This window comes from Oncorhynchus clarkii, chromosome 17, assembly GCF_045791955.1.
Source record: "Oncorhynchus clarkii lewisi isolate Uvic-CL-2024 chromosome 17, UVic_Ocla_1.0, whole genome shotgun sequence".
Lineage (NCBI taxonomy): Eukaryota > Metazoa > Chordata > Actinopteri > Salmoniformes > Salmonidae > Oncorhynchus > Oncorhynchus clarkii.
In genome coordinates, this window is record NC_092163.1 from 12,801,030 (window position 1) to 12,827,392 (window position 26,363).

Consider the following 26,363-nt stretch of genomic DNA (forward strand, 5'->3'; position numbering starts at 1 on the left):
CTAATTAAACTGGTGCAACAGAAACAGGTTGGGAACCACTGGACTACAGTTTACATCTCAACGTCATACGCAAGAAGATGCGCTCATTGCGCTGTTGTTGTCATTGCGTAGCCTTTGGCTTCTTGGCTTGTTGTGTTGTACATCAGCGCAGCGCCACCTCGAGGCGAAGGAAGAGAAGCGCTCGAGGACCAGGGCTGGGCAGGCATCAGGCTCCCTCACTGTATGTGACCGCACCGTGCATCAAAAGATTTACAGGATACAAATCGGATGCTGAATACTCCGTACCTGACAAAAGGTGAGTGAGATGCACGTTTTATTACTCCGCCGTATCCGACCACACCCAGACAATGCATTTGCCCGCGACCTGCCTTAAAGAAAAGAAGGCCCGCAAAATGAACATTCTAGGCTATTTGTGTCGGAGGGTACCAGGCTATGTCGTCCATAACGGTACAGCCCAGACAGCACATCAAATTGGCGACCTAAACAACACGTGATGGGTTATTATTGTACGCCTTTCAAATGAACCTATATGTGTAATTCGGTGTTACGCGTTGCCCTAAATGGCACTCGTAATACCACATATGTAAGCTATCGATTATGATAAAAATGTCATATAAGCTTTCAACCGCAAAAGGTTACCGACCAGACTGAAAAACTGCAGCATCTGTTGCCTTTCATCAATCAATATGGTGTCTAGTACATCCAAAACAGCCTATGTTAATAAAAACAAATCATGATTATTGGACACATGGTAAATGTAATAATAAGGAACTGAACGGTCGCTAACGCAGGGTTGGTTGTTTTTTATGCTCAGGCAGGGCCATCTACAGTAGCTTCCAGAGCGAAATGATGAGCTGTCATTTACGATATAGCTCTGTAATTGAGAGAAGGGGGAAGAGAGAGAGAGAGAGAGAGAGAGAGAGAGAGAGAGAGAGAGAGAGAGAGAGAGAGAGAGAGAGAGAGAGAGAGAGAGAGAGAGAGAGAGAGAGAGAGAGAGAGAGAGAGAGAGAGAGAGAGAGAGAGAGAGAGAGAGAGAGAGAGAGAGAGAGAGAGAGAGAGAGAGAGAGAGAGAGAGAGAGAGAGAGAGAGAGAGAGAGAGAGAGAGAGAGAGAGAGAGAGACGGCAACGAAACCAATGCAAAAACGTCGGGCACAATTGCGAGACCGAGACCGAGGCCGCATAGAGGGTTAACCAATCCAATTCCACAATGGGGAATCAGGACTGTCTAGTCGCATTCACATATGAATCATCTACCCTCATTCGGGGCCAAGATATGACAAGGTGCCTGATTAGATTAAATCGCGCTAAATCACATTTTCACTGATGGGGCATCGTGAGTCAGCATGGCCTACCAGTACCATACCCCTTCAAGCATTGCCTATGGAGGCCTGTGTCACTGCAACCTGAACGGTAGGCTAGCTAGGCCATATAGTCGTAGTGTGTTTTTATGTAGGCTACCGTAGGCCTACACATAGGAATTATGACCAAAAAATGAGCACCAGATGGTATGTTTCTTCTGAGCGGAAACGAGATGACTGTGAGTGTGTGTGGGTGTGTGTCCTTCTCTCTCTATCTGTGTACCTGCTGTGATCTCTGTGCCTGTCCTGAGTCATACTCATGTTATACAGTATCTTCACGTCTCTCAGGTTGGTCTGTCTGGTCTATCTAAGCCATCTGATCAACTATCCAACAGTGATCGTCATTGTTTAGATCCTGTACGGGTAGCCTGTATTCCTGCCTGCTGTGACACAACATATCCATCATCACTGAACGGCCACTCTCAGTTCAGTGACATTGGTTGAGTGCGACTTTGGTTTGGTGACCCGGCAAAACACTCAGTAATTTAGCCGTTAAGCAGGATGTCAAACAGTCAGTGACATATTATCTCATTTCTTCTGGAATGGTTGCGATGTAGCCTATTCTAAAGCCTCATTGTTAGCAACGAGGTCCAGTCATACCAGCAGGTTAGTGTGCTGGGCATTTAGTTTAAAGAAACCGCTTTGCTGAGTTTAGGTGTGACAAAGTTGTTCACTTTATCCCTGTTTGTTTTTAGGTTCGTATCCATCCTCTTCATTCGACTTTGTCGAAAGTCGTTCGAATGTTGTGACAATAATACATTAAAACAGTAGGCCTACACTTGATTGGTAGAGGGCTTTTTATTTACAGACAAAAATGACAAAGCTCTTTACATTGTGAGCAGCCATATCAAATGCTTTAATAAAATGGGTAATTATTGTGTTCCCTCCATTTACAGTTGGCTGTTATGACTGGTTGTTCTAACTGATGCTGACCGTGGGCTCTATTCAATCTGTATTGCTGAAGTGTTACAGATTGCGTGATCTACATTTTAAAGGTCATTTCCCATTGAGCCGAGATACGCAGCGGTTACCGCGAATGCAGTCTCCTCTAACGCCGGGGAACATGGCCTTTAAATTGAATTCACGCTGCACCGTTGAACTGATTGAGTGGAGCCCCTTGTCTTCTTACACAGGCTGTCATAGGGGTTAAAGGTGAGCAGGTGTGGCAGTGGGCGTGGCAGAGATGAGTGTCTCTTCCTGGTTCCTGGTGAGTGGCGCGGGCATGAGGCACCGCCTCCCCTGGGAGATGATCTTTGTTGGTCGAGACGACTGTGAACTCATGTTACAGGTAAATCATATTTAGTTTTGTAGCGAGTCCAGAACGGAACTCGAACCCGGGTACTGGAGAACGTCAGCCCAACACTGTAGCCGTTATGCCTAAACTGTACTACCGCTGCTAATGTTACGGAGGTGCGTCGTTGAACCACTCTGGCATGATGAGTAACCTGAAGACGTGCGGTAGCTCCCAGAGCTGATCTCTAGGCTTTAGTCTTGTCAAGAGACCTGGGTTCGAAATCTAGTGGGTCACACTGCTGCAAGTGACTGCAGGACCAAATGTAATCTATGCCATCTGGATTATAAAGAGATTAGCAGGATTATATTGATTGACTGGATTATTGTGTCTTTAGTCCCGCAGTGTGGACAAACAGCATGCCGTTATCAACTATGAGCCAACCACGGACGAACATAAAGTCAAGGACCTGGGAAGCCTGAATGGGGTAAGTAAGATTTTAATAAATATGAATATGAAATGATTCATGTGCTTCGTAAACTGTTCTAAACGGCTAATAATGATATTCCTTTTTTTCCAGACATTTGTGAATGATGTCAGAATACAGGAGCAGGTGTATATCACTTTGAAAATTGACGACAAGTTGAGGTTTGGATATGATATCCTGTCATGGTGCCATTTTGTCTTTGAAGCTTAGCCTACAGTAGTTCATTGAAATGTCATCAATACCAAAGGAATGAGAGCAACAAAAAAATGCAATCACATTAGCATATCTGTTTCTGGACTGTACGTCGCTCTGAATAAGAATGTATGCCGTTAAACGACTAAAATGTTAAATATCTGTGCTATCTCCTGTGAAGAGCTAAGCCTGTGCTGTACAATCACCTTTCCTTAACCTGTCTCACATACCAACCTGTTCACTGTGGTGCGAGGAGAGCTCCATGTCCCAGAGGAAGCACTAAAGGTTGGTTGGACAGTAGGCTAAAGAAATAGCTAGTTCTCTTTCTGTGTTTCTTATCATCCTATCTCCTCGCCTTTGTCTCAACCATATTGGAGGAGAGGTTCCAAGGTCCCTCCCCTCTGACTTTCTTCTCCCATCCATTTTGAGAAGGAGGCGAGGAGAGAGGATGCGAGGACTCGAGGAAATATGAAATTGAGAAAGAGCCCCAGTAAAATACGCTTACAAAGTACTATGAAAGGAAAAGCTCTGAGAAATACCTTTTTCTACTACGCTGGTTGATGCATGTTTAATGGAGATTATGTTCAGTCAAGAACGGCGGCAGTTTCTGCTGCATGTGGCAAAACCTCACTGCTTTTGTTTGGATGACAAAAAACATACTTTATAAGGAACTTAGTGATACATTGTTCAGTTAGGTCTGTCTGAATCCTAACGTGAGTTCTACATGCATACATTACTCTGATTTTGCGTGAATCATGAACTGATGCCAATTGAGATTTGCACAACAACAACAACAATTATATGCTTACAACCAAGACCGTGACTACTGTATAATTTCCCTGATGCAAGGATCGATTGTCCCATGTATGTTGGTGCAAACATAGAAGAGCTCCTTATTAGACTTACCCTTGTAATCATATCTCTAATGGTGTGAGCTCATCTCCTCTCTGTGTTGTCCTGTGTCCTCGTCTATCAGCATGAGAAGTTTAATAGTCAGCTCCTGCTGCAGATGGTAAAGCCGCCAGAAGCTGCTCCGGTACCATCCAGACCTGCAGTAGAGGTCAAGGCTGCAGCCGAGGGTGGTTCCGAGGGTGGCTCCGACGGGGCGGTGGCAGTGGGTAGTAAACCCCCTGAGACCAGCAGAGAGGGGGCCGGGGACGACAAGCTGGCAGGTGAGAGGGTCTGCACTCTGCATGGACCTTGGAGGGTGACACAGGTGACAGGATTAGGTTAACAGAGATGACAGGACTAGATGACAGAGGTGACAGGATTTTGGCGATGCCACACACCCACACAGTCTGTGCTGTGACAACCGTGTGTCCTGTATTTTTAGTTTCCTACGCTAGGCTGTCACCTAAATGTGATTCTAAGGTGCTCTGACTTGGAGACAAATTTGGAGGTCAAACTGTTCTGCCACAATATGTATTTTGGGGACTTGTGTGGGTACAAAGTGGTAGTTAGAGTTTGCAGAGGTCGTTGTTTGTTTCTCAGGGGACATTGCGGTAGACCAGTGGTTCCCAAACTTTTTATAGTCCCGTACCCCTTCAAACATTCAACCTCCAGCTACATACCCCCTCTAGAACCAGGGTCAGCACACTCTCAAATGTTGTTTTTTACCATCATTGTAAGCCTGCCACACACACACTATACAATACATTTATTAAACATAAGAATAGTGTGAGCGATTGTCACAAAGAGCTGTTATAGGACCAGGGCACAAACAATTATATAATAATCATCAATCATTTTGCTCTTTATTTAACCATCTTACATATAAAACCTTATTTGTTCATAGACAATTGTGAATAACTCACCACAGGTTAATGAGAAGGGTGTGCTTGAAAGGATGCACATAACTCTGCAATGTTGGGTTGTATTGGACAGAGTCCCAGTCTTAAGTCATTTTCCGCGCAGTCTGTGCCTGTATTTAGTTTTCATGCTAGCGAGGGCCAAGAATCCATTCTCACATAGGTACGTGGTTGCAAAGGGCATCAGTGTCTTAACAGTGCAATTTGCCAAGGGTAGGATACTCTGAGCGCAGCCCAATCCAGAAATCTGTCAGTGGCTTCTGATTAAATTTAATTTTCACTTGTTACAATTTCGATGAGATATCAGTAAGTGGACTGGAGGCAGGGCATGAAAGGGATAACCAATCCAGTTGTTTGTGTCGTCCGTTTCGGGAAAGTACCTGCGTAAATGCACACCCAACTCAGGTGCTTCGCTATATCACATTTGACATTGTCCGTAAGCTTGAGTTCATTTGCACACAAAAAGAAATCATACAATGATGGAAAGACCTGTGTGTTGTCCTTGTTAATGCAGACAGAGAAGAGCTCCAACTTCTTAATCATAGCCTCACTTTTGTCCCGCACATTGAATATAGTTGCGGAGAGTCCCTGTAATCCTAGATTCAGATCATTCAGGTGACACAAAACATCACCCAGATAGGCCAGTCGTGTGAGAAACTCGTCATCATGCAAGCGGTCAGACAAGTGAAAATTATGGTCTGTAAAGAAAACTTTAAGCTCATCTTTCAATTCAAAGAAACGTGTCAATACTTTGCCCCTTGATAACCAGTGAACTTCTGTATGTTGTAAAAGCATTACATGGTCGCTGCCCATATCATTGCATAGTGCAGAAAATAGATGAGAGTTCAGGGGCCTTGCTTTAACAAAGTTAACCATTTTCACTGTAGTGTCCAAAACGTCTTTCAAGCTGTCAGGAATTCCTTTGGCAGTAAGAGCCTCTTGGTGGATGCTGCAGTGTACACAAGTGGCGTCGGGAGCAACTGTTTGCACGCTTCATTACCACTCCACTATGTCTCCCTGTCATGGCTTTCGCGCCATCAGTACAGATACCAACACATCTTGATCACCAAAGTCCATTTGATGTCACAAAGCTGTCCAGTACTTTAAAAATATCCTCTCTTGTTGTCCTGGTTTCCAGTGGTTTGCAGAAGAGGATGTCTTCCTTAATTGACCCCCCATAAACGTAACGGACATATAGCAGGAGCTGTGCCAGGCCCGCCACGTCTGTTGACTCATCCAGCTGTAACACATAGAATTCACTGGCATGTATGCGAAGCAGTAATTGTTTCAAAACATCTCCTGCCATGTCACTGATGCGTCGTGAAACAGTGTTGTTTGATGAAGACATTGTCTGTATAGTTTTTTTGGGCCTTTTCCCCCAGCAATGTCCCTGCCATATCTGCGGTAGCAGGACGAATGAAGTCCTCCACAATAGTATGGGGCTTGCATGTCCTAGCCACTCGGTAACTCACCATATAAGACACTTCTAGCCCCTTCTCATTAATGGTAGCTGTTGCTTTTATACAGGAAAGTTGTCTTAATTCTCGCTCAAAAAACTCCTGTGGCTTATTTTTCAAATTGGCATGTTTTGTTTCTAAATGTCTGCGCAAGAGTGAGGGTTTCATCGAGTTGTGAGATAGTACTTTTGCACATATAACCCACTGTGGCTGAGGAAAGGCACTACTCCCAATATAAATGAACCCCAAATCAATGTAGTTCTCATCATATTTGTGCCTCTTCGATGGTCCAACGTCCCTGTCTGTTGTTCAGTGATTTCCCGGCTGCATCAGATTCACAACTGGTTGCGTCCATGCTAGCTGGGCTAACAACAAATGTATAATTACTGATGCTAGCATCTGATGTGCTTGTGGAAGCAGAACAACTTGTGTCGTCGACAGGTGCAGGTTTAGTACTGCTAGTAGTAGCAGTACTACCAGTAGAGCTGGTATGTGTCTCTATGGAAGCAGAACAACTTGTGTCGTCGACAGGTGCAGGTTTAGTACTGCTAGTAGTAGCAGTACTACCAGTAGAGCTGGTATGTGTCTCTATGGATGCAGAACAACTTGTGTTGTCGACAGGTGCAGGTTTAGTACTGCTAGTAGTAGCAGTACTAACAGTAGAGCTGGTATGTGTCTCTATGGAAGCAGAACAACTTGTGTCGTCGACAGGTGCAGGTTTAGTACTGCTAGTAGTAGCAGTACTACCAGTAGAGCTGGTATGTGTCTCTATGGAAGCAGAACAACTTGTGTCGTCGACAGGTGCAGGTTTAGTACTGCTAGTAGTAGCAGTTCTACCAGTAGAGCTGGTATGTGTCTCTATGGAAGCAGAACAACTTGTGTCATCGACAGGTGCAGGTGTAGTACTGCTAGTAGTAGCAGTTCTACCAGTAGAGCTGGTATGTGTCTCTATGGAAGCAGAACAACTTGTGTCATCGACAGGTGCAGGTGTAGTACTGCTGGTAGTAGCAGTACTACCAGTAGAGCTGGTATGTGTCTCTATGGATGCAGAACAACTTGTGTTGTTGACAGGTGCAGGTGTAGTACTGCTAGTAGTAGCAGTAGTACCAGTAGAGCTGGTATGTGTCTCTATGGAAGCAGAACAACTTGTGTTGTTGACAGGTGCAGGTGTAGTACTGCTAGTAGTAGCAGTAGTACCAGTAGAGCTGGTATGTGTCTCTATGGATGCAGAACAACTTGTGTTGTTGACAGGTGCAGGTGTAGTACTGCTAGTAGTAGCAGTACTACCAGTAGAGCTGGTATGTGTCTCTATGGAAGCAGAACAACTTGTGTCGTGGACAGGTGCAGGTTTAGTACTGATAGCAGTAGCAGTACTACCAGTAGAGCTGGTATGTGTCTCTATGGAAGCAGAACATCTTGTGTCGTCGACAGGTGCAGGTTTAGTACTGATAGCAGTAGCAGTACTACCAGTAGAGCTGGTATGTGTCTCTATGGATGCAGAACAACTTGTGTTGTCGACAGGTGCAGGTGTAGTACTGCTGGTAGTAGCAGTACTACCAGTAGAGCTGGTATGTGTCTCTATGGAAGCAGAACAACTTGTGTCGTGGACAGGTGCAGGTTTAGTACTGATAGCAGTAGCAGTACTACCAGTAGAGCTGGTATGTGTCTCTATGGAAGCAGAACATCTTGTGTCGTCGACAGGTGCAGGTTTAGTACTGATAGCAGTAGCAGTACTACCAGTAGAGCTGGTATGTGTCTCTATGGATGCAGAACAACTTGTGTTGTCGACAGGTGCAGGTGTAGTACTGCTGGTAGTAGCAGTACTACCAGTAGAGCTGGTATGTGTCTCTATGGATGCGGGCCTTACTTTTTTTGAACCATTTATCCATTTTCGAGCAAACAGAATGAGCGGCAGCTACGTTTGGCTACTTACGGACCGTTAATGGAATTCCCGCGAGAGAGTAACGGTTAATGTGATTGGATGTTAATTATTTGACTAGGCTACCTGTATTTGACATTGTGTTGTTATTTCACTGAACGTTATTTTTGGCAGTGAAACGAGGCTACTCATGCAAGAAAAAAAACTCACCCAAATGTATAGCCCTGTTGGAAAATATAAATGGACTGTTTGAAAATGTGAAGAATTGTTTTTTTTTAAATAAAAATATATATATATTTTTTAAATGTATGTGAATCACATTTTTATTTGGCGTACCTTCCGAAGGCAAAGCGCGGATACCTGCGGTAGACAAACTAGGAGGTTAAACTTGTTCTGTCACAATAGTCTTTTGGAAGACTGTGAGGAAACACAATTTCAGTTCAAAACAAAATCTTTGTCTTTCTCACTGACCTTGGTGTCGTTTCTTTCCCAGGGGACATTGCAGTACTAAAAAGGGGCACCCCTCTGTACGGCCAGCCTTCCTGGTGGGGGGACGGGGACGCAGACGATGAGAACTCTGGGAAGCAGGATGGGACGACAACTGACAGGAAGCAGGAGAGATCTGAGTCAGGTAGATGCTGTCTAGCCTGGAATACAGACTGAAGTTAGCTGTGTTTCACTTTGTCTGTCTGTCTGTCTGCCTGTCTGTCTGTGTGCCTGTTTATACATCAAAAACCACCCTACCAGATAACAGTAGACTTTCGCCTTTCTGGTAGCATAGGACAGCAATTGAATCTCAAAGTCTAAGTCCTTGTATTACGCCATCTTGATATCGGCTTCAAACGACAGATTGCAAAGACCCCAAGGAGACAACAGCCGTGGCCCAGGAGAATGGCCTGTACACCTCAAGCCAGGAGCCCAGTTACTTCGAGATCCCCTCCTATACCAATGAACCCCCCTCCCAAGACAAGGAAGGCGCCACCACCACTAACCCCGCCTCCGGCCCTGAAGCCGTCCCCCAGGGCCACGCCTCCTTCACCATCGAGTTTGACCTGCAGGCATCCAATAAGGTCACTGTTAAGGACCGGGTGGCGAAGGTGGTGCCGGAGGTGAGGCCACGGCCCCCAAAGAAGGGCGCGGGAGAGGAGCTGAGCGCCCTGCAAACGGCCATGGTGGCGGCGGAGGTGAAAGTAGCTGATTGGCTGGCCCAGAACGAGATCCCATTGGCCCGTACGGAGTCGGTTGACAGAGTGGTGGAGGACGACGGGGAGAGCGTGAAGAGTGATGTGCCGGTTCAGCTGAAGAGTCTTAAAGGTAAGACCAACCAACCAACACCATAAGAATAGAATTGAGATTTTTCCGTCAGCAAGTCCTCGTGCTATTGCATTACATAGCACTACACAGTTATTACACTATGAGACAGTTTCCCAAACACAGATTAAGATTAGTCCTTGATTTGAAAGCATGCGCATCGAAAGCGCTTCATAGTCTAGGACTATGCTTAATCGGTGTCTGGGAAACCAACCTAATAGGTTCATAGGATTATAACTGCACACACCAAACGTCCAACCCCCTTCTCTCTCGTTTCAGGTAGTAAACACGAGGACGGTACCCAGAGCGACTCAGAGAACGCAGCCGCGCTGGGAGAGCAACGCCGGGCCGCCCTCGAGGACCACTCCAGGGGGCTGTGGGGCGGCCGACTAGAGGGGTCAGGGGTCAAGATACGAGAGGGGCGCGCCAACGTCCCAGAGGGACTCTTTGCCGAGGAAGATAGCCCAGCCCGACGACACAGGTCCTCAGCTTCCAAAATGGCACCCATCGGAGGAGAGTTAAGAGAGAGAGAGAGGACCAAGGATTCCGTTCCTTACCACCGCGACCAACACCAACCGATAGGACTTGGGGAGGGGTTTCAGAATCGGCGTGGAGACGACTATAGCGACCGGGGGACCTATACCATAGAGATAGAGAACGAAGATAACCAAGAGGAGGAGGCCAGGAGAATGATTGACAAGGTGGGGATGGTAAATAGGACTTTAATGATCTTAAACTGTCATTTGAATCCTGTTTTATCTGAATAACTCGTTTACACAGTCACTAGTCACTAGTCACTAGTCACTAGTCACTAGTCCCAGAATAGGTGTCTTTTTGTCAAGGGCATGGCCTCGTATTTACTGCAAGTGGTACTGTGCAAGTGCACTAAGCCCACATTGTGTTGACCTCTCAATTGAATGTTTGGTTGAATATTTATTGAAGTCCATGTTCTGGCCCAGGTATTTGGTGTGGAGGACTACCAGACTCTGTCCAGGGTGGCGGGCTATCCTGACATCCAGAGAGAGAGACTGACCACTCAGAGGCCAGGCTCGGGAGACAGAGGCAAGCCTGGACGTATCGAACCAGAGGTAACAGCATTTCTGTCTGTCTACACAGAGACTCTCCATTGCAGAGGAGTGAAGGAGTTCAACTCCAAGTCAGACACTACTGTAGATTTGCTATTTTTATACTCCCAAGATTAAGACAGACCTCACACGTAAAGAAAGCTTTCAGTTTGATGCCATTCCTTGTGGGGAAAAAATACAAGTTTTTATAAAGAAAGGATACATGCTCTCAAAAGTGCAGTTGTGTTTGAAGTAGTCCTAAGCATTTTACCTGTAAATAATAGATGCGTACATGCCACTGTGACACTCTGACTAGTAGAATTTGTCCTCGTCTTCCCCTGTGCTCTAGTCTCTCCCCTTTATGTTGGGGACTGGGTGTTGTTCAATTTCGGTTTCTCCCCTGTTTGTCCTCCAGTCTCTCCCAGAGGAGCTGGTTGTGGGCGGTCCCAGGTGGGTCTCCCAATGGGCTACTCTGGCAGCCAGCCACATCAGGACTGACCCTGAGGGCTCTGGAGCCGAGTCCCATGTCCACTACCACACCGAGGACAGAGGTGCTACTGCTGGGTTTAGACCTGTTCTGAAATTGAAGTGCTTTGATGTTTTTGAGTTGTTTTTCATTTATTAGTCATCCCACTTTTTTCAGTATAAAGTCAATTATAACTAGAAAAAAGAAAAGAGTGTTTGGTATTTATATTGCCAATATATGAGAGTTAGTTAGACACAGTAGATATGATTGTGTAGAAATGATTATGATTTTTTTATACCCTGTCTCTCTATAGCTGAGATCAGTGAGTCCAGTCACTCTGCCTCCATGGCCTCCACCAGCTATACAGAGCGCAAGAGGAGAACCCTGCCCCAGCTCCCCTCCACCGAGGAGGCAACCCCCGGGGGGAAGAGATCCCCTGGTCCAGCTCACCGCCCCTCCGATGTTGGGGAGAAACAGGACACTGAGCTCCAGGAGAAGGAGAACCAGGAGACGGGGAGAGGAGGGAGGACCAAGCCTGGTGGTGGAGGTGGTGGGGGTAGCCAGGCTGGTAGTGTGGGTGGAAGCACCAGAGGAAGTCCGAAAAAAGGCTCTCCAGCGAAGAACCAAGATGCGGGAAGCCGGAAAGAAACTGTGTTGGCGAAACTGCCTCCTCGGCCAGGGAGTAGTGGGGGGAAGAGACTGGAGGAGGCACGGAGGAGGAAGAAGGAGATGGAGGAGAAGGCTAAAGAAAGGGAGAGTGCTGGGAAGCCGCTTCTTAGACAAGAGAGCTTTACGGTGGAGAGACCCAGCACCAACGTCCCCCAGGAGCTCATCCCACGGATTGACACGCAAACTGGGGCACGAATACTGACAAAGGAGGGCAGGGTGGATAGTACCACCCGGCAGAAGGACTCAGAGGCGGTGGCTGCGTTTCTGGAGACAACGGTATCAGACTTGGGTGAACCAATTAGCCAGTCCATCGAGGGGTCTTTGTCGCCTGAGTCAGATGTGGACACCACCAGCACCGTTAGCCAGGCAGCGGGCGTCGGAGGGCGGAAGGTGGTCCACCAGAAGAGACGTACCCTAACTGCCCAGCAGAAAGAGAGGGAGAAGACGGTGCTGTGCTCCTCCACCAAGGGGCCTACCAGAGCCAGAGATACCCAGGATAGGAAACCCAAATCCAGGCCGTCTGGAGGACAAGGGACCCGCCAAGCTGGTCGTGCCTGGACCTCCCTGGACCTAACAGATGACGACGTCAACTCCAACTCCCTCCTTTCCGACTCTCAACCCTCCTTACAGGAGGTTAGTTCCCACAGTTCCCACGCCAGAACCCAGGCCGGAAGCACCAGAGTGGAGGCTAGCACCAAGGCTAGCCGGGCTAAAAACACCCAGGCATCCAGCACCTCCACAAACACCCTCAGTAAACCTACCACCACCTTGCCCAAGGTGCGGCCCACCCGGGCCTCGATACTCAGACGTGCCCGTTTGGGGGACTCCTCCGATACCGAACCAGCCGACATGGACCGGATGTCCGTAGCCTCTGAGGCTAGCACCACTAGCTCCAGGTCCGCGGCTCCCGGACCAGGGTTCCGGAGAGGCCTGTCCCGCATTGAGGCCCTGGCCCAGCCCAGGAAGCCCAGGATGGGATCTCCGTCTGCCCAGAGTGACTCAGAGGCCACAGGGGGCCGTAGCCGGGGGATAGGGGTTCGTAGCATTGCTACCGACTACGCCGTCCGACAGGGACTCAGAGGAGTCAGCAACATGGGAGGGATAATACCCAGGGCCAGGGCTAACAGCGCCTCCAAACTACCTGACAAGTCTAAGGGCTACATCACCCCCACAGGTAACATAGTGTACTGTCTGATACAGAAGTAGTGTTTCTGATTGACTGTTCTCTTATCCACCGCAATGTTTGATTTGGTATCATGTTTGTGCTATAGTCTTTGTAGGTTCTGTCATTATTCAGCATCTTTATGTACATTTATATGTATGAGTAAAATCTCTTCTCTATGGACAGTTGTGTGTATCTAGTAGTGGTGAAGCCCTCAATCACTACTACGTCTACTGACAAAACATCTTCTCTTGACTCCAGCTGGTGGCCGGTGGCGCCGGATGCCCATGGACTACGCCTCCACCTCGGAGGACGAGTTCGGCTCCAACCGCCACCCGTCCAAGCACGGCGGTCCCGCCCGGCAGTTTGCATCGCCGCGGCTGACCCAGCTGGGTGGCTCCGCCCCTGCCACCCCCAGTCCGGGGGGTATAGCGGCTCTGAGGCAGCAGTCAGCAGGCAGAGAACAGGAGGAGTACATGAAGGATTGGACCACTCACAGTGAAGAGATCGCCAGGTATGTACTGTACATATACAGAGAAACTGTAGGGTCAATTCCATAGGGGAGCAATCTCACTAGGCCTATACAATATAATAGGGTCAATTCTATAGGGGAGCAATCTCACTAGGCCTATACAATATAATAGGGTCAATTCCATAGGGGAGCAAGTTACTTTGAGAACCAGTATAACCTCAAAAGTATCCATTTTGCAACATTCATTATTTCACTTCATGCACTATATACCCACAATAATACACAATAGAAGTCAAATCAAGGGTATTTAACTGATTCATTCCCTGTATGTTGACAGGATCAGTCAGGACCTAGCCAAAGACCTGGCCATGCTGGCCAGAGAGATCCATGACGTGGCCGGAGAGATCGACTCAGTCAGCCCAGCCGCTAGTGCTGCCACTGACCCAGGAGCCATGGTACTACACATCCCACGATGCAATAATTCCACTTTATGTAGCTGTTGACATCAGTCATGATTTCCCCAAAAGTCTGAGCTACATGTACATATCAGGGCCCATATTCATATTCTCAGAGTCACCTAGGAATATGATCTAAATTCAAAAAACTGAGCCTAGATCAGTACTCCTTTCAGAAGCTATATATAAATACGGGCCCTGACGCCTGCTCCTTGTGAATATTGTGGATTTACAGTACCTGTCAAAGGTTTGGACACACCTACTTATTCAAGGGTTTTTCTTTGTTTGTACTATTTTCTACATTGTAGAATAATAGTGAAGACATCAAAACTATGAAATATCACATATGGAATCATATAGTAACCAAAAAAAGTGTTAAAATAAAAATATATTTGAGATTTGAGATTCTTCAAAGATTCTTTCCCTTGATGACAGTTTTGCACACTCTTGGCATTCTCTCAACCAGCTTCACCGAGAATGATTTTCTAACAGTCTTGAAGGAGTTCCACCATATGCTGAGCACTTGTTGGCTGCTTTTCCTTCACTCTGTGGTCCCAAACCATCTCAATTGGGTTGAGGTCGATGATTGTGGAGGCCAGGTCATCTGATGCAGCATTTCATCACTCTCTTTCTTGGTCAAATAGTCCTTACACAGCCTGGAGGTGTGTTGGGTCATTGTCCTGTTGAAAAACAAATGATAGTCCCACTAAGCGCAAACCAGATGGGATGGCGTATTGCTGCAGAATGTTGTGGTAGCCATGTTGGTTAAGTGTGCCTTGAATTCTAAATCAATCACAGACAGTGTCACCAGCAAAGCACTCACACACCTCCTCGTCCATGCTTCATGGTGGGAACTACACATACAGAGATCATCCGTTCACCTACTCTGCGTCTCACAAAGACACAGTTGTTGGAACCAAAAATCTAAAATTTGGACTCATCAGACCAAAGGACAGATTTCCACCGGTCTAATGTCCATTGCTCGTGTTTCGTGGCCCAAGCAAGTCTTTTCTTATTATTGGTGTCCTTTAGTAGTGGTTTCTTTGCAGCAATTGGACCATGAAGGCCTGATTCACGCAGTGTCCTCTGAACAGTTGATGTTGAGATGTGTCTGTTACTTGCCCTTTGTGAAGCATTTATTTGGGCTGCAATCTGAGGTGCAGTTAACTCTAATGAACTTATCCTCTGCAGCAGAGGTACCTCTTGGTCTTCCTTTCCTGTGCTGTTCCTCATGAGAGCCAGTTTCATCATAGCGCTTGATGGTTTTTGCAACTACACTTGAAGAAACTTTCAAAGTCCTTCAAACTTTCCACATTAACTGACCTTCATGTCTTCAAGTAATGATGGACTGCCGTTTCTCCTGGCTTATTTGAGCTGTTCTTGCCATAATATGGACTTGGTCTTTTACCAAATAGGGCTATCTTCTGTATACTACCCCTACCTTGTCACAACACAACGGATTGGCTCAAACGCATTTAGAAGGAAAGAAATTCCACAAATGAACTTTTAACTAGGCACACATGTTAATTGAAATGATTTCCAGGTTAGTACCTCATGAAGCTGGTTGAGAGAATGCCAAGCGTGTGTAATGGACACGATGGGAGACAGAGAGCTGGTTTCAAGCACTGGGCGCAGCAGGTGTTTATTGTAAAGAACCACAGGAGGGGGCAGGTAGCTGGGTCCAGGGACAGGCTGAAGGTCATACACAGGGTCATACACAGTACAGGCAGGGAAAAGGCTAGTAACATAGTCCGGGAGATCAGGTAATAGGTTGATAACAGGAAATCCGATATGCTAAAATACAGGCAGGGAATAGTCAAAAGGCGTCCTTAGTGAGGCAGTCAATAACTATCATACACGGGAGGATTAACTAAAAGGACCACCAGCGCTCCGAATAGAAGTGTGTCACAAAACAAACAATACCTCACGGTGATGGGGTGGAAAGAACTGAACTAAATAGTTTGTGTTAATGACATACAGGTGTGTGAACAGGTGATCAGAATTCAGGTGATTGGGATCTGGAGAGTAAGCTGCGTTCAGGGGATCTATGTCTTTGAGAGTGTGAGTTGGAAGCAGACGTTACAGCGTGTGCAAAGCTGTCATCAAGGCAAATGGTTGTTACTTTGAAGAATCTCAAATATCAAATAGATTTTTATTTGTTTAACACGTTTTTGGTTACTACATGATTCCATACGTGTTATTTCATAGTTTTGATGTCTTCACTATTATTCTACAATGTAGAAAAGAGTCAACATATGACGTAGATGTGTCCAACCTTTTGACTGGTACTGTATATATCAGAAAACAATTTACTTTGTATTGGGTGCTTTGCCCAGTTGGAGGAGCGAGTTTTTGACGATGGCTTGGATCTGGGGAGCGGCCCGTCAACAGAGAGCATTCTGGGTAATAACGTCCGCCCCGTGGAGCTCCGGCCACGCAACTCTAACAGACAGGGTCCCCGCGCTATTCGCCGCCAGACCTGGAACAGAGAGGACGTGAGTTGTTGCCGCTTGAAATCCAAACTAAAAAGTGAAAGTATTTGATTGTACTCTGATTTAGCCTGGTTTCTAGTTTGTTTCAGCTTGTCTTTATCCAATGTGTGTTTATAATGACAATGGCAACATTACTAGTTTGAGATAAAATTTTTTTTTTGAAAAACAGTCGTTAGAGAGAGAGAGACAAAACACAGCCCATCAACCAAAAGGACTTGATGTCAGGGTGAATTGACCCTATCCCATCAGCAATCTACTGTATTATTGATGAAACAGTGTGTAACTTGAAAAGGTATTAATAAACCAATTAGGCACATTTTAGCAGTCTTGATATAACATTTTGAACTGAAATGCAATGATTCATTGGATCAGTCTAAAACTTTGCACATACACTGCTACCATCTAGCGGCCAAAATCTAAGTTGGCCGCTAGATGGTAGCAGAATATGGCAGCAGAATAGTGGTATCAAGAATATGCATATCCTTGCTTCAATGCCTGAGCTACAGGCAGTTAGATTTGGGTATGTCATTTTAGGCGAAAATTGAAAAAAAGGGTCCGATCCTTATGAGGTTATTAATAACACATTTATTACTATATTAATGATGGATGATGCTGGTTTCTGGGAGATTTGGGCAAAAATAAGCTATTGTATATCTAATATCCTCATGGTTTTGTGACTGCATATAGCCTTGGTATCCCTGCCTGTCCTAGTTATTATGCTATTTTAGGTGTTTACTAAAACACCTCTTACATAAGACCTCCTCTTTTCCTTGTTGTTTCCCCTCAGGCGGTGTTGGACAGTTTACTATTAGCATCTGTGACCCAGCTCTCGGCACGGATACGCCATTCTGTGGACAAAACAGCCGGCAAAATCAGGTAGGCATCACCTTTCATCACGATTCACTCAAAGAAAAGGAATGTGAAATAATGAATTCCCTGATTTTGATGATGAAGTGTCAGGAGTGCTTTATGAGTTGCAAGTGAACCCAAGCAGTGTGAAACAACAGGCTAGCGTTTGACTTTGAAGAAATTCTATTCTGAATACGTGCAGCTACATGCTGTGCTTTGAACTGGATCAAATCCGGATAACGGCAAGGAAGAATCAGTAGTGTTGTATAAGATATGATGGCTTGTATCCTAGAAAATACTGTATCCTAATTTGGATACTATGAATGGCACTTCATAAAGGTTAAGTTGACAACTTGAAACATCCATCCTCACTTTTTAAACATCAGAAACCACTTTCATGTTCCCCCCCTCAACCCATTCCACACAAATTATTTTTGAAAACTTCTCCAGGATATTATTCAAAGATAAGGACCGGAAATGGGACGAGATTGAGAATAAACTCCAAGCCGAGCATGACTCTCTACTCCTCAAGACTTCCAGCACGGTAAGGTGCCAGACCCCTACTGTCCTTACCTCACACCTTGTCTCTTGCCGTACCACCCAGCTGCTGTGATAAATGACTGCAGAGGGCCGGTGGAAATATTTTCAAGTTCAGGTTTCAAGGTGTATTAGTCGTAGGTAGCGTATACACATAGTATACACCGTCCAACCAAATGTGTACTCGCAGGTTCCTTCTGGACGGTGCAACCACAATAAAACGTAATAAAATATAATAATAGAAACATGAAGTTAATGGTTCAGTAGAATAGAATAAACATTTTAGCATAAGTATAATACAGGAAGGCACAATTTATAGTCCAATATTTACATGTGTTTTTGGGGGGCAAGTGTTTAAGTTGTGCAGTATTTAGAAACAATAATAACATTCTGGTGTAGGCAGTTGTGATGTGTGTGTAGCATGAATGTATATGTGTCTGTGTGGGTGTGTGAATGCTTGTGTCATGGAGTGCATGTGTGCTACGGTAAGGAGAATCAGAGCAGGTGGTCAGTCCAGTTCATGTGTTCAGCAGTCTGATGGCTTGTAGATAGAAACTGTCTCTGAGCCTGTTGGTATCAGACCTCGTGCTCCGATACCATCTCCCCGATGGTAAGGGAGTGAACAGCTCGTGGCTGGGGTGTGTGGGTTCCTTGATGATGCTGCGGGCCTTCCTCAGGCACCGTTTCGAGTAGATGTCCTGGATGGGTGGAAGCACCGTCCCAGTGATGTACTGGGGCCATCTTCACCACCCGCTGGAGGGCCTTGCGGTCATAGACAGAGCAATTCCAGGCCATGGCGCTCTCGGTGGTGCAAGAGAAGTGCCTGGTTAACATCTAAACACAAACCAGAGAGTGCTTATTTGGGGTGATGATGCAACAAAACTTTGGGACGGTAAATAATTGATGTCTTCTACCACCATCTGGGAAGCTCGGAGTAGTTTTAAAGGCCGTCGTTGGCTGATGGTGCTGTTGCATTAATCATGTCTGTTAAGCCTGACATACACCCAGATGTAGTAGGACGACCTAAACAGAAGGTGGTCAGGGGGTGAGGTAAGGACGTGTTTCTCAAACCTGCCCCCCCGGTCTGCACAGTCACATTTGTTTAATTGAGATGTGACTTGGCATCACTTTCTGAATCAAGATAATAAGTCACTTCCTCTCAATTCTGAAAGTATAAGTTATGATGTTCCTCCCTCCCTCCCTCCCTCCCTCCCTCCCTCCCTCCCTCCCTCCCTCCCTCCCTCCCTCCCTCCCTCCCTCTGTCTCTCTCTCTCTCTCTCCCTCCCTCCCTCCCTCCCTCCCTCCCTCTGTCTCTCCCTCTGTCCCTCCCTCCCTCACTCCCTCCCTCCCTCCCTCCCTCCCTCTGTCTCTCTCTCCCTCCCTCCCTCCCTCCCTCTGTCTTTCTCTCCCTCTCCCTCCCTCTGTCTCTCTCTCCCTCTGTCCCTCCCTCCCTCCCTCCCTCCCTCCCTCCCTCTGTCTCTCTCTCCCTCTCCCTCCCTCTGTCTCTCTCTCCCTCTCTCTCTCTCCCTCCCTCCCTCCCTCCCTCCCTCCCTCCCTCCCTCCCTCCCTCCCTCCCTGTCTCTCTCTCCCTCTCCCTCTCCCTCCCTCTGTCTCTCTCTCTCTCTCCCTCTCCCTCCCTCCCTCCCTCCCTCCCTCTGTCTCTCTCTCCCTCCCTCCCTCCTTTTTGTGTGTTTTGTTGACCTTTTTGTTTGTTGTGTGGTTGTTTACCAGGAGATCACCACCATCCTCCAGGATCTGAAGAGAGTGGAGAGACAGTTACTAGGTATGAGTCCTGAGACAGTCATACATGATTTGATTTCAGCTGTATATAGTACAAGTCATATAGATATACAGTTAGCATCTGCATAGAGCATCTATATTCAAACTTACTTCATCACATTATTATATATAAATAAATCTTCCATTCTCTGATTGATTGATTGTTTGCTTGATTGACTGATTGACAGACCTCTTCTTTGTCTGACTGATTGACAGACCTGATTGACAGACCTCTTCTTTGACTGACTGATTAACAGACCTTCTCCTCTTTGTCTGACTGATTGTCAGACCTTCTCCTCTTTGACTGACTGATTGACAGACCTCCTCTTTGATTGACTGATTGTCAGACCTTCTCCTCTTTGACTGACTGATTGACAGACCTCCTCTTTGTCTGACTGATTGACATACCTCCTCTTTCATTGACTTAGACCTTCTCCTTCTCCTCTTTGCTCCACAGTGATTGATGTGATGGTGGATCCGGACGGCACCCTGGATGCCCTGACCAGCCTGGGACTGACCAGCCCTCTGACCGACCTGCAGAGGGTCAGTCCTGGGGCAGCGAGGCCCTCCACTGCCAGTCACCCCCCTGGAGGTAGTAATGGAGAAGGCCCTTCTAGCAGCACCCTGTCGGCCCCCAGCGGTGGACCCTCCTCGGGGGCCTCAGGCACCTCTACCCAGGTGGCAGAGAGAGATCTGGGACTCCATGTGAATAATAATCTGCCCTCTAGTGGTGGAGAACAGAACTGTGTGGTTCATAAATGAGGAGGATCCTGGATCTAGAACACACTACTAAAGTACAACTACCTAAACATTTGCTTGGAGGGGCCCTGATTGAGGCTCACTACTAGGGAGGATGGTAAAAGACTTGGAGAGATGGGACACCCACTGGGCACAGATGTCAATTCAATGTCTATTCCACATTGGTTCAACGTAATTCCATTGAAATGACGTGGAAACTACGTTGACTCAACTAGTGTACGCCCAGTGGGTTGATATTTCCTTCAATGTCTGGACAAACCTCCTGAACATCAGACCTGACCAAAAGAGAAGTAAATAAACACTTTTGAATCTTTGTCTCTGACATACCAATCCGTTTGTTCATATGAATTGGAGCCAACAGTGAGCTTGTTCTGTAGCTATAACATGTATATAGAAGGGTTGTGAAAGGAGTATGTACTGTCAATACAATCTATGTACCAGCACATGTCCTACAGTCCATTATCAACACTACTATATCAATATTCTTGAACACGTTTGAAAAGTATCAAGAGTTATTTTGCATTATGGTCTGCTAACTGCACCGGCTGCTGGTTGATTGATTACTTTTCAGAAGACATTTGATATGATTCTGTTTGTGTTCGACAGTGTTGCCGATTGTGTAACACCATGTAACTTTACACACTAAAAACAAGTGGTTCTATATAGTGGCAAATAAGGGTTCTTTGGCTTTGGTTCTTTAACCATACTCATAAGGTTCTAAATGGAACCTGTATGGTGCTATGAATAACCTTTTCCATTAAAAAAGGTTATATAGAGCCAAAAAGGGTTCTGCTGTGGTTCCAACCCTTTTGGGGGCTATATAGAACCCTTTTTTCTGGAGAATGGTTCTGTAAAGAACCTTCTCAATCTCAAAGGTTGTTTAATTCAGATTTAACAGACATATTATATTGTTAAAATTCCATAGTTTTTTTTATTGTTGAATCAGGTGTGCTAGCTCTGGAACAGCTGGGGGTTCCTGAGGAGAGAATTGATAACTACTTAGTCAACCGCTCTCAATTGACACAAGGCCATACGTGAGTTTGTCACTGGCTATAGTCACATATTGTACCACATATAACAGCATAACCCAACAGATTAGATCAACTGAAATTACACTCAACACTCATGGTTGGACAAAGCGGTTAGCAAACCACTCCCCAAAATATTCAAATGAGCCGCCGTCCCTACATTGCTAAAAGCAAAGAACCATTGAAAGGCTCAAAGGGTTATTTGGGTCAGTATGGTTCCACAGAATCATCACCCTTCCCAAAGAACCCTTGAGAACCCTTGAGGAACCCTCTTTTCTTAGTGTGCAGGCTACTATTTACAAGCGATGAAGTCACTGCTTTGACTGATAAGCTTGCACTTGACTGATGCCTGATGGGCAGTCTGCTTTGTGGTTACAACCCATTTGGGGGCTATATAGAACCCAAATTACAACAAAAACTAAATGGACACCATGGTTCAGCATTGCAGAAAAGAACTCAGTGTCTTTCTGAAAATACTTTTCAGAATATCCCGCCATTATGCATAGCATAGCTCAGCAAATTTTGTGAATATGACCATATAGCATACTGTGTCTGTTAGCTGACGTGTAGCACTTGCAGCTTGCTGCGCTTGTTCTAATATTACGATTTTTCCACTAAAGAGAGACCAATATTATTCTTTATTTATTCAGATGAAAAGACATCGGGTATGTACAGTGTTATGTATCCATTTAAATGTGTATAATATTTATAATTCTCCCATCCATGCCTTCCCGTGTGGAGTGATACAGTATCTCTTAAGAATGATGCATCAAAGATAGCTGTACCATATGTTACTAATAACTAACTACTGTAGGCTAGGTGGTAAAGTAGCTTCCTGAAAAATGTGTTCCCGAAAGTAGTCCCCATATCCAAGTGTATTACGTCACAAAGTGCCCATTGTCAAAACCATGAGAGTGTTGATGAAACGATAAGATGGAAATAGCCTGGGTGCCACATGTCTGGCATGAGAATTGCGCAAGGAGTTGGAAAGAGTGCAGAAGCAGACTGGCACGCGGGCTAGGAGGTGTAGCTAAGCTAACGTTTGTTGATTTGCACATGTTAAAGCTGCGGTGTTTCGCCACAGGGTGGTGTTAGTAAGGATACGTAACATCTGTTGACCAAAACAGGCCTGGGTGTACTTGTGGATGCTGGGTTTCATTGGAACTTGTTTTTACTGAGAACTGGTTTTGATTATCCATTATGATTGAGTCCACCGTAGGCTGGTGAGGGGAGGACGGCTCATAATAATGACTGGAAGGAAGAGAATGGAATGGTATCAAACACAAGGAAACCATGTGTTTGACGTGTCAATACCATTCCATTAATTCCATTCCAGCCATTACTATGCGCCTGTCCTCCCCAATTAAGGCACCACCAGCCATCTGTGATTGTGTCATGGAATACACACTAGTGTTCTGGTTAACGTACTTGAAGAACCCTTATGAAGCGAAGAGATCTGAGTAAAAAACAGCATAGAAGGGGATAGTCGGAGACCAGGACCATGTTGTCGGGAGAAAACTTTTTGAAATGGAGTTAAGCGGGTAGGTAACCACTCATTTTCAATATCTGTTGCAAAACAGTTTGCTACAGTGTGCCCTACTGAACATGACCAAGTGCTGAGAGAAACCATGACATGGACCGGGAAATTAAATGGACCCAGGAAGTAAAATGGACCAGGAAGTAGCTCTATATACCCCATAGAGCTAGATAGAGGACACAACATTGTATCTGTCCCTTTATGGCGTCTGTGAGAGCATACAGCACCATTGAAGCCATCTCCATTTTGAAGTGGTTACTTTTCTTATTCTACTACTATGAGTTGGTAAACAAACTGAAAGGGTGCACACTGCCACCTGGAGTGTGTTGTTTGAACAGGTATAAATCCAAGGTTTATGATTTACTGTCACCTGCAGTTATGGAATGTTTGTTCACAAGTGTAATTCATTGGCTGATCCCTCCTGATGAGCTGGTTTGAATGATGTGATCCTTTCTTAACCCATAAGAAGTCCCACCCAGTTCTACTTAAAAATGGTGTAAGTCCTCAATGGTGCTGCCCATGCTAAAATGGCTTTTAGACACTAGAGTCCTCTATCTACCTCTATGATCTACCCATACTGTATCTGGATGTCCTGCCTCATACCAATGTTTACACATGAATGTAACCTGATCGTAAATGTTGATGTTTCTCAGCCAAAACAGCTTGATTATTAATAAAGAAAATAGCATTTTTGTGTCTTATTAGTAAGGTCTTTATTGTCTTTATGTCATTTCAAACCTTTTACATGTTTCTGCTTGTATATTTTGTACGGATAGGTTTTCTAATTGTCATGATTTATTTCCTATCTTTGTAAGATAATGGTTACTAATGATTTTTTTTTTTGTCTACTTTCCACTGATTTTAATAAAAATGCATGATTATCATTGACAGTTTTTTTCACGTGAATTTCATATCCAGATATCCAGGCTGTATATATTTCTAAACACGTTTGGACAATAACTCTAAACTCTATGAAATATTTTAGTCAGTCAGCTGCTACTGTAAAGATTCCCTTGATGCAGTATGTTAAACCTCCCTGCTTTTCTCCCTCAGCGCCACACTCAACCCAACCCTATTGTCCGACCTCTTTCAGTCACTATTAAACGGAACATACAGGACACACAGAACATAGAAATCAAATTATTAGAATGGACCGCCCCATTCAAGTCAAAACCATTTCCATTCTGTAAATTCTATTTCTATGGCTCAGAAGGGCCGTCTGCGGTGCTCTGTTAATTACTGTGTCTTAAGATATTCTGTTCCACTTGTTTAATCCCCCTGCAGTGTAAAAAGCCGCTCCCCTTTGTCATACTGGGCTACTGATGCTGCTGCTGCACAGCATGTGTTTTCGGAGCTCTGATTCTACTGGGAGAATCGTGGGTTTTCAGAATTAAGTTGAGGCTTGTTACCGAACTGTTTTGAATGTCTTTGGGGTTTTACATGGAAATGAAAGATTAAGAGTGCGCTGGCCTCGTTGTCCTTTTGTCTGGGTAGGATATTATTCTGTACTGTTTCAAGTTTTAATGTCACGCGCACAAGTGCAGTGAAATGCATTTCTTGCAAGATCCAAATCCAACAATGCAGTAATCGATATCAATGTAGTACTGAAAATAACACAAGGTAGAACAAAAACACACAAGAAACATAAATAAGAAGAACACAAGAAAGTAAGAAGCTTTATACAGGGTCAGTTCTAGTACCATGTTTACAATGTGCAGGTATACTGGAGTGATAGAGGTAGATATGTAAAGGCTTAAGGTGACTAGGCATCAGGATATATATTAAACAGAGTAGCAGCAGCATAAATAATGATTGTATTTGAGTGTGCGTGAGTGTGTAGAGTCAGTGTAAATGTGTGTGTATGTTATGAGTGTGTAGAGTCAGTATAAATGTGTGGGTATGTTATGAGTGTGTAGAGTCAGTATAAATGTGTGTGTATGTTATGAGTGTGTAGAGTCAGTGTAAATGTGTGTGTATGTTATGAGTGTGTAGAGTCAGTGTAAATGTGTGTGTATGTTATGAGTGTGTTGGAGCGTCAGTGTGCATAGAGAGACTGGACTAGTTTTTGATTCGTTTTGACAAATGTGACGACTTCGGGACCTGGGCAACACCTCAATACTTCTACATATCCGACAGATATTGGTTTATAGAAAGTATAACGTTCAAATGGGTTTTCTATGATATTCCTGGACCTTTATGCTGCGTTCTGTTTGTTACTGACACACACTTCTCACAGTAGAATACTGTATCAAAGCCTTTGTTTCATCTTGCATAACATGGAAATCAAAAAGTTAAGCTGTCAGTCGATGATGACTTGGCACTTGGTCTCCTCACATTGACTAGGCGAAGATGTACGACACCGAACAAGCTGGTGTGTGCAATAGTGCGTTTATATTTACATAGTCTATACTTTCCATCAATTAACTATTATTGCTTGTGGTCGACTGATGAAGGTTTGAGGAGGACAAAAAAAAAGAAACAAAAGTCCTGTGTCAGCAAGTCTGCCAATGCAGACCTGGCTGTGGGGAAGGAGGAGGAATTAGTATGCTGTTCACTAAACACTGGAGGAAAAGTACGGGCATAAATATTGCAATTTCCATCCTGGGGTGGAGAGATGGAGGCTTGTGAGTAAGTACATTTTGACAGGCTATATAGGAACTACTGCCATAGGAGAATTCACCGATTAAGAATCAGGTTAGCTGTGCAGTAGTGATGCAATGATGGCTGCATAATTTAGGTAATGGAACTAGAACAATCAGTGCAAAATCCATTCTGGTGGTGGAAAGGTTCTCTAGCCGTGACATAAATCGTTCAAGGGCCACTGAACACTTTCCTTTCTCTTAGCTTCAGTATTTACACAACCTGCATTCATTCAAGACTTGGCCATATCGGCACTGAGAAACTATATAATGACCTAAAAGGTGTACTGTATATACCGATGAAATGCCGTTGGAGGCAGAGGCAATATCACAGCAGTCTATATGTAGTCGAGGCAGTGTCAAATCAATACTTTATTAGCTAACCCACTAGTGTCCCACTCTGGTGCAGTGTAATACAGACACCACTGGACTAACAGAGATAAACATACTATATTTATCATCTGATAAATACATTTCCTCACTGCTGTAAGATCCTCTGTTTTAATTTCAATGTAGTGCACACACACACACACACACACACACACACACACACACACACACACACACACACACACACACACACACACACAGACAGACACACACACACACACACACACACACACACACACACACACACACAAGCACAAGCACACGCTCACCCTCACTCACTCAGTGCCTTTAAGTGGGTCTGGCACTCTCCCACCTCATTCTGCTGCAGCACTCCCTGTTGAG

The 26,363-nt window shown here is 45.2% G+C and overlaps 1 protein-coding gene across 1 annotated transcript; it reads left to right on the forward strand.

Moving 5' to 3' along the window:
- Positions 1-231: 231 nt before the first annotated feature.
- Positions 232-21,162, forward strand: LOC139369585 (centrosomal protein of 170 kDa-like). The gene is made up of 19 exons (XM_071108835.1): positions 232-295; positions 2,492-2,646; positions 2,987-3,076; positions 3,170-3,248; positions 3,495-3,553; positions 4,245-4,440; positions 8,906-9,043; positions 9,262-9,726; positions 10,003-10,424; positions 10,683-10,811; positions 11,203-11,338; positions 11,567-13,096; positions 13,346-13,598; positions 13,894-14,011; positions 16,348-16,506; positions 17,291-17,379; positions 17,803-17,896; positions 19,621-19,672; positions 20,126-21,162. Exons 2-19 carry the CDS (start codon positions 2,542-2,544, stop codon positions 20,428-20,430), a joined length of 4,419 nt encoding a protein of 1,472 aa, XP_070964936.1. The 5' UTR covers positions 232-295; positions 2,492-2,541; the 3' UTR covers positions 20,431-21,162.
- The last annotated feature ends 5,201 nt before the right edge of the window (positions 21,163-26,363 follow it).